This window comes from Marmota flaviventris, chromosome 6, assembly GCF_047511675.1.
Source record: "Marmota flaviventris isolate mMarFla1 chromosome 6, mMarFla1.hap1, whole genome shotgun sequence".
Lineage (NCBI taxonomy): Eukaryota > Metazoa > Chordata > Mammalia > Rodentia > Sciuridae > Marmota > Marmota flaviventris.
This window is the reverse complement of record NC_092503.1, coordinates 15,777,602-15,785,938: the sequence shown is the minus strand read 5'-3', so window position 1 is coordinate 15,785,938 and position 8,337 is coordinate 15,777,602. Positions and strand designations below refer to the sequence as shown.

General features: G+C 44.9%; 1 protein-coding gene across 1 annotated transcript in view; it reads left to right on the top strand.

The window, feature by feature from the left end:
- The first annotated feature begins 4,455 nt into the window (after nt 1–4,455).
- Ppp1r14c (protein phosphatase 1 regulatory inhibitor subunit 14C) overlaps nt 4,456–8,337 on the top strand; it is an 82,403-nt gene continuing 78,521 nt past the window's right edge. Inside the window, exon 1 of the mRNA XM_027939379.2 lies at nt 4,456–4,853. Coding sequence (XP_027795180.1) covers nt 4,551–4,853 — 303 coding nt within the window. The 5' untranslated portion in view covers nt 4,456–4,550. The remainder of the gene's footprint in view (nt 4,854–8,337) is intronic.

The following is an 8,337-nucleotide window of genomic DNA, read 5'->3' as shown; positions in this document are numbered from 1 at the left end:
AGAATGCATTTGTTATCTTTGGAGATCCTCTGTTTGTTGTAAAGGTTGACATAAATAGCAGATGCTTGCCAAAGAGCAAGGAATGGGGTTATGAGCAGAGCTGGGAACCACTGACCTCTTGAAAATCTCCAGACCCTTCCATTCACTAAAATCTATTCATTGTTTTCATTAGCCAGATTAAAAAACAAAACAAAACAAAACTTACATTCACTGTCACTCTGAGACAGGGGTGTGGGAGAAGCCGCTCACAGAAATCACTGTCATGCAGACAAGCGGCAGATGAGAATCAGGAGGGGCCTGGCATCAGAAGCCAAGAGAGGAGAATGTTTTGCAGGGAAAGAAGTTCAAGATTGTCAACTGTGACTGGAGGTCGAGTTACGTAAGTGCTGAAACCTGAGCATGCTCATGGACTTGAGCAACACAGAGTGGGCTGGTGACCTTGGGGAGGTACCTCGGGTCTAGAGATGGCAGCCGGACTGTGAAGGGCCCAAAGTGGAAGACAGAGATGTAGGGGTAGGGACAACCCTTCCCAAATGTTTTGCAGGGAAAGTGGGGACAGCAAGAGGCCCTTGGCTAGAAGGGAGATAATTGGTCCACTAGGAACAAACTTGAACCTAGTTTTATAGGAAGAGACAAAATATTCTACAAGCTAGGGTTCCTGGAATGGGCAGGGGTATTCCGTCTTGGTTAAAGGGGATGAGATGAAGCTGTGAATTCTTTCCCTACTTTTCATCACGTCTGAACATCAGAGAAGAATTTTTGTTAATTGCTGAGACAAAATTTAGCCTTGTGACAATGGCTGTTCTTATTTATGTGAGTAAATAGAGAAATCTATTTTTAAATTATGATTCCAAATCATAGAACCATAGGTCCAGGAGGAGGCAGAAATGAGAAGGAACAAAAAAGGATGAAACAGTAGCTCTTCCAAAACTCACATCCATACCCTGTAAACAACATTGTTCCGTAAAGAACAATGAGATATTCTGAAAACAAAATTCTCTGGGTAACTGATAAAATCCCAAAGGACAGATTTAATTTCTTCCATGTTTATGGTGATGATCAAACTAAAAATCAGCTTTCTTTTGGTCTTTTTGTTTTACCAAACTTCTGAGGGAATCTGAATATAGGCATCATTACTCAAGACTGGAATATTATGTTCAGGTTTGGGGCCTTGGGTGGTAATTATACCATATTCAAGGTAGATTACCAGGTGTTGCATAATTATTGTGACATCTAGTCTTTAAGGAGTAAGAAAATTTGCATCTGAGTATAAACATTTGTACAGTATTTAATTATTTCCCTGGGGTTTTCGGGGGGAGGGGGACCTGTGGAAAGCTCTGGAATCCCTGTATAAATCATCTTATCTAATAGCTTTTGGACACAAAGATCGTATTCAGAGATAAAAGTCTCTATATAATCCCCACCCCCCAAAAAAAACTTTCTCAAAATTAAGGAATGAGGAAAACAAATGGCCAAGTTAGGAAAATGCAAAGTTTTGATGGACAGGTGACTCTTCCTTAGTTTCACAGGAGGGAGTAACTGCCTTAGGGTAAAAGTACTTCCTTTTCATTCTTAAAAATCTCCAGACCTTTCCATTCACTAAAAACTATTCATTGTTTTCATTAGCCAGATTTAAAACAAAACTTGCATTCAACAAGTGTGTGTGTTGTTGTTGTGTGTGTGTGTGTGTGTGTGAGTGTGTGTGTGTTGTGTGTATGAGTGTGGTAGATGTGCAATGTGGTTGGTTGTGCTCAACTTATTATATTCTTAATAATTTTTATTTTCTTATGGTGCTGGAAAAAGAAACAGAAGCCTTGGGCTTGCTGGGCAAATGCTTTACCAGTGAGCTACACCTCAACAGTCATCCAGGCAAAAGGGACCCTAGCCTGGGCATAATTTCTTTTTTTTTTCCCCAAATATTTTGTCTTCCATTTTGGAAATCTGCAAAAGCATTATTTATTTCTACTCTCTGTCAAGATCTGAATACTGAGTTTTACTTTTTCAAACATGAAATAAAGCATGTGTGTTTGGGGGACAGGGACATCCAGTTCACTTCCAGTATAAGTTATGTCCTGGGTGGAGCAAGAAGACTTATAGAAAAAGGACCTCTCCATGTTAGCTCAACCTCAAGTTGTTAGTCAAGGTGACTTATTCGGGCCTTTGAAGGCCAATATGCCCATGGAAAGAAACTGACTACTCACAATTTTATACAAGTTCAGATACCTACAACTATGTCTTTTAGTATGTGTCATTTTTGAAGTTGTAAACAAACAAAAGCTGAGTTTTAAGCACAGAGGAAAAAGCATCCTATGCTGTGAGCGAAAAAAAAATGGGCACAAGAATTTTCCTCAGAAAGAACTTCGTGAATTTCCATAAATTCTTTGAAGTTATTCTTAAATGACTGACTTCATTGTCCAAAGACTCAGACTAAGGAGTTGGAATTTCCCACTCTTTGCCATACTGCAGGATCACAGTTACATAAAATAATTGGCATTACCAGAAATTCAGCTCTGGAACAGGGCAGAGATTTCACGTAGTTTCTTCTTATTAATTAAAATTGTAGCTGTTTTTGTTTTGATTTAAATTCTCTTGGTTAGTGGGTTGGTTAAAGCTGGTGCTAGTCAACTTGGCAAGGTGCCCGATGTCTGGAGAGAGACAAGCTTCCTCTATGTGGGAGACACCCCTGTGGATTGCTGCTCTCCCTCTTTTTCCTCCTTGTGGACAGAATTCCATTTTATGGTAGTGCTCCCCTATGGGTTCAGCATTGAGGATGACTTACCCCACAAGGCAGATGGGGGTAGGTGATATGGAGAATGGTCATCAGTCTCTATGGGCCAATTATGGTAATTCCTGTCCCTTGTCTCTGATAGATTGGCACAAAACCTCATCTTCTACAGCTGGTCTCTTTGGGGGGTGGAGATCTGATCTTTTAGCCTTGGCCCTCTAATACTTCACACTTAGATCCTTCCCTATCACTCTTCAAGGCCTGATGTGTCCTTATGATCAACTGCAGTCATGGAACATTGGGAAAATCCCTATTTGGTCTCTTGCTCAAACTGTTGTTTGTTCCAAACTGAGGGAACAAAGGTGATCATGAATCTGAGTAGAGCAACTCTGTACATCAGAGTCCCACCAGCTAGTTATTTTTATTTCTGGTCTTTTCCAACTGTCAATCTAGAATCCCACACCGAATGGTTTCCACCATAGACAATGTTCCATGTAATGCGGTTGCCTCTTTTACCTCAGGGAAGCTTCTTTGAATAGCTACAAGTAACTCTTACCAACTTTTCTTGATTCATAAAAGTTACTCACTCTATTCACTTGTATTGGAACATCTTTGTGGTTTCTTTCAGTTGCCGAAACAGAAATGGATTGTTATGTACAGCAGAAATATGTTAATGTGTCTCCCTGTAATTTTACACACATGCGCATGCAGTCTTTGGTTTATAACTTCCCTCCCCACATCCTTGCACTAAACCTTATAATAAGCTCATTCATTCGTAATTCTATTCAGTTGCATGATGTTTTTCAAATAGAGTTAGTCAATGCATCTGTTTTCCTGGGTAAAAAGAGGTTGTTTGGAAAGGCATTGAGAGAGAGGAAAGCTGGCTGAGTAGGGATTGCAATACTAAAAATCTGTGAGCCCAGCAAGCCCCAACGGACGACTCTCTTAGAGAAATTCTTAGTGTTTGGATGTCCCTAGCCCCTCCGCCCCAGCGCTGATCAAGCCTTCTGGTCCTTTAGATATAAAGTTATCCTAGTGCCCTGCCTATGGTTAAGCAGATGCTTGGTAAGGAAAGAAGAACTGGTCTGGAAATAATTGCTCAGGCGTGGTAATTGTCTGATTGCACAAACATCGCCTCATCAATTTTTCTCACAATCCCAGAGAGGAAGCGGCATCCGTCGTGGCCTGAATAGGAATGCGTGTTTGGAGTCTCTGGGTGGGGCCGAGAGCGGGGGGGGGGGGGGGGGGGGACACACTCCGCCCTCGGAGGAATCACGGCGGCGAGCAGAACCTTCCCTGTCCCTTCAGTGGTGGGCCCCTGTCCGGCCAGCCTGGGCCAAAGGCCGCGGGAGGTGACGGGTCTGGTGAGCTTCGGGACAGCGCGAGAAGGGCAATTTCCGTCTCCAATTCGAGAGAGCTCTGCACCGCTGCCACCCAGACCCGCGCCAGGGCCCTCCGCTGCCTGCACACCGCCGATCGCGGTGTCCCCGCTCACAAATCCCCGCCCCCGCGGGCGACTCCCACGCCTGGGGCCCTCTCCCTCGCGGGCGCCAGACCCCATCTCCCACGACTGGACCCAGAGGGTCTGCGGCCGTGTCTTTAAGGCTGCGGTCCCTGCCCTCCGGTCCCCGCCCTCCCGCCCGCCTCCTCGCTCGCGCCGCCGCTCCTCCCGCCCTCTCCGAGGAGCCGGGCGTGCGCTGCGCTGCGCGCGGAGCAGGTGCGGGCGAGCCCCTCGCATGAGGTTGCCCGACTGACAGTGGTAGCGGCGCCGGGGGCTCCGCCCGCCCCTCCTCGGGGCCGCACTCGGACTCCGGCGCGCGAGGAAATGTCGGTGGTGACGGGCAGCAGCGAGGCGGCCGCCGGCGGGGCCGGTGGCGGTGGGGCGCGGGTTTTCTTCCAGAGCCCCCGCGGCGGTGCCAGCGGCAGCTCGGGCTCCTCCCGGGAGGACTCAGCGCCGGTGGCCACGGCGGCCAATGCCGGGCAGGTTCAGCAGCAGCAGCAGCAACAGCAGCAGCGGCGCCACCAGCAAGGAAAAGTGACAGTGAAATACGACAGAAAGGAGCTTCGGAAGCGGCTCGTGCTGGAGGAGTGGATCGTGGAGCAGCTGGGTCAGCTGTACGGTTGCGAGGTACCTGGGCGAGGGGACGGGAGGGTTGGGACCTCGCTGGCTCCTCTGTGCTTGCGCAGGAATTCCCTTCGGCTCCAGCTCCCAGGTGCGCACAGTTCTGGCTCCTGGGCACTGAGCGCTGGGACCCAGGAGCTGCGCGATCTCTCTCCCCCGGGTGCCCTCTGGCGCCGGGACGCTGAGGCTGGGACGCCGCTGCCGAGTTTAGCTGCTGGGTGCCTGGAGAGCCTGCGGGCTCCCTTGATGGCGCGGGGCGGTCTATGTGCTGGGTCTTGGGAAGCGCTTTTTTTTTTTTTTTTTTTTTTTTTTTGGTCTTTCTCCGAGATCCGGATGCTTCTGGGCTACAACAGTAGCTACACGAAGTGGGGCTCGGAGAGACTCATCCCAGCTGTGCCTAAGCAGCGGTTGGGGAAACCGCAGCAGGAGAGAACAGCACCCACTACCCCGGAGACGGGCAGCCCAGATTTTGATGGAGAAGGAACAGGGAAGAAATCTTAAACTGTGTAACAGAAAGGAAAGATTCTGGGGATCTCAGAGATTCGATATCAAAACCATGTGATGAATGCTTTCCCTTTTCCAGCCAGACCCTATGCGTTTCCCCATAATTCGTTCTTGTATTTCCAAAGCTGCACACGTTGGCCTTTGTTGAAGAAGCTTCTTTGGGGCTATTCAAGCTCAATTATTCATTCCCACAGATGGGGGCAGAACGAGACCCTTGGGCCCACCTCGTAAAGTGCCTAAATGGGTGGTGTGCGGGATGCCCAGGATCTGCCAGTTGGGGCGCTCAGCTTCCCTCCACATCACATTGTGGCTGCCCACAGTTCAGGAGCTAAGGTTATCCACGGGTCTGACGTACACATTTGATATTGGGAGAAATATTTAAAATAAATGGTAACAAACATATGCTAGAAAAATGACAGAAGCCAAATGATCTCCCAAGAGAGTCCTTTAATAACAGAGATGAAGCATTCTACCTCTCTTACACGAGTGGAGTTTGGAAAGGTGGAAGCATGAAGGGGATTAATAATTAAGGATATGGCTTCTAAGTTAAAGCTAGATTTGTGTCCATAAAACTGTTACACTCTTCAGCAAAAATGAAAGCCAGATGAACTCACTGGCTTTACCACTGATTTGGGGGCATTCTGTATTTCACACGTTTTATGGCCTATTGCAAATACATATTTTCTTTCACATTCTTATTGCACAAAGAAACAGCATTCTCATTGCTGACTACTGATGAATGATTATGATATAATGAAGCTTGACTGAATAACTAATGAGCTCGTAAAAATATATTGTTTCTCCATCCCAGCTCTTAAAATAAGCCAATTTAATTGCCTAAATAAAAACTGGCCAAATTAAGAAGTGTTCATGGGATTTTTTTTTTATTGGAAGTTGGTGGAACTCTTTAAAGAAACTATGTTTGATTTAGGTGGAATTCCAATTGGACGAATAGATGTGCTCAGTCTTGCCTCTGTAGAATCTAATTTTCATTTACTTCCTACTGTCTTTATACTCCATTTTGGGTTTGGAGTAGATTTAAGGAGGTTTGAGTTAATAATAAAAAAAACTATTGTTAAAATTAACAATGTTTCAATAGATGTAGCTTGGGAAACTAGACAGAGTTCTACTTACTATGTAGGTTGACAAACTATATATTTTATTATTTATTATTGGGGGGGATGGGGGCTAAATGTTCTTTGTATTGACCATATTGGTGAGGTATGCATTTTAAAAAGTAAATATGACCTTGAATCTTTTCCTTATACTTTTCTTCTCAGGTTTTAGAGCTTCAATTTGTAGGAAACAGCTTAACATTTGAAAGAGAGGCTTTTAGAGTACTACAATACAAGATGCTGTATATGTCATTAAAATGTGGCAAGTATTTCTTTGCAAATTGTGCAGTCATCAAAGGACAAAGGGATAAATATCATTGAGAAGGCTAGTTGGTCATTTGTCATCACTATGATGGTGGCAGACCTTCATTTGATAATAAAGAAACACTGTGGACTGAAAAGTAGCCAAATCAAGGATTATGACTTCCCATCTATTTCTCCACTGGTGGGACTCTATTTTTAGCTCTAGGTTCTCTTCTCTGATTGCATTTCTGTGCTGATTGCAAGCATTTCAGCCTCTGGTTTTTGGATCTAGAAGCACCTACCCTGACTTATAGCTCTGAATCCTCTTGACTATGAAGATTAGGAAGTAGCCTTCTTACATTTAAAACTGATAATATTTTCAAATGTTTATTGCATGAAATTGACACAGAAGGCCAAATTGCCTGATTTCAAACTTCACTATAGCCAAGGCCTGAGTTAACTGCTGAGTTGGGGTAGAGGGTAAATAGATGTTTAAGTTCAGAACTTTGGTATCAGACAGGATAGCAGTTAGATGACTTGTCCTTGTCCTTTTCAGGATAGAAAAATCATTTTTTTTAGAGTGGCATAAAGCCAGATATTTAAAATTAGAAAGAAATGGGAAAGAAATACACAGACATGACTGTGGTTTTACCCAGAAGTTTGTAGTGGCCAATCAGTTTTATTTGGAGAAAAATGCAATAAACAGTATTTATTGTGTACTGAAGTATTGGGTGCTATTCTGGGCCCTTCATATGCACCAATTTATTTGGTCTTCATAGCAACCCCTTTGGTGAGGGTGCTTTTACTAACAGTGTTTTACAAATGAGGAAACTGAGATTTGAGTAAGGCTGAGAAGCTTTCCCAAGCTCACATAGCTGGGAAATGGAATGGGGGTGAGGAGTAGGAAGCCAGGCATTGTGACTCTGAGCCACCCACACCTGCCAGGCCAGCCTATAACTTTGCAGGATTCTTTGCATGAGAACAAGGAAGTCCACCTAGCATGTTTCCCAATACTTTAACCTTAATAAAAAAATTTTTGCTCATAGGTATTTATATAAATCTGTTCTATTCCCCTACCTTGACACTTGTAATCTTCAGAATGTCCTGGAAGGCTAGGTTTGAATTTTGATTTGTTGCACTTCCCCAAGCTCTGAGCAGGAATGCAGTTGGGGCAATCAACCCCTGGCCTGGGTGTGTTCCCTTTTGGTTCCCACTCTGGTACAGTCCCCCCTAGTGAGGCCTTTGTGTCCACTTGCATGACCAATCTTTGTATGCATTTTTGGCCATCCTTGATCATGCTGCCTCTGGCTCACCCCCAACCGGGAAGACACCCTGCAACACTCTAGAAGCTGTTTGGTATTTCATGAGATTATTCTGGAGACCTGAGTAAAGCTTAAAATGAGGTAGAGAGACATTAGTTTCAGATAGGTGCGTCTACTTGGTCCTCAGATATCTCCAGGAAGGTGGGGTGTGGCAGGAGTAGAGCCCAGGGCTGTGGCCCCTCCTACCCAGTCTGAGGGCTACATTGTCCGACAGCATTCATGGAAAGGAATCATACAGTTTGCATACATAGATGGATGTTTTTATTAAATTCTAAAATGATTAGCTATGTGTTTATAGTTCTTTTT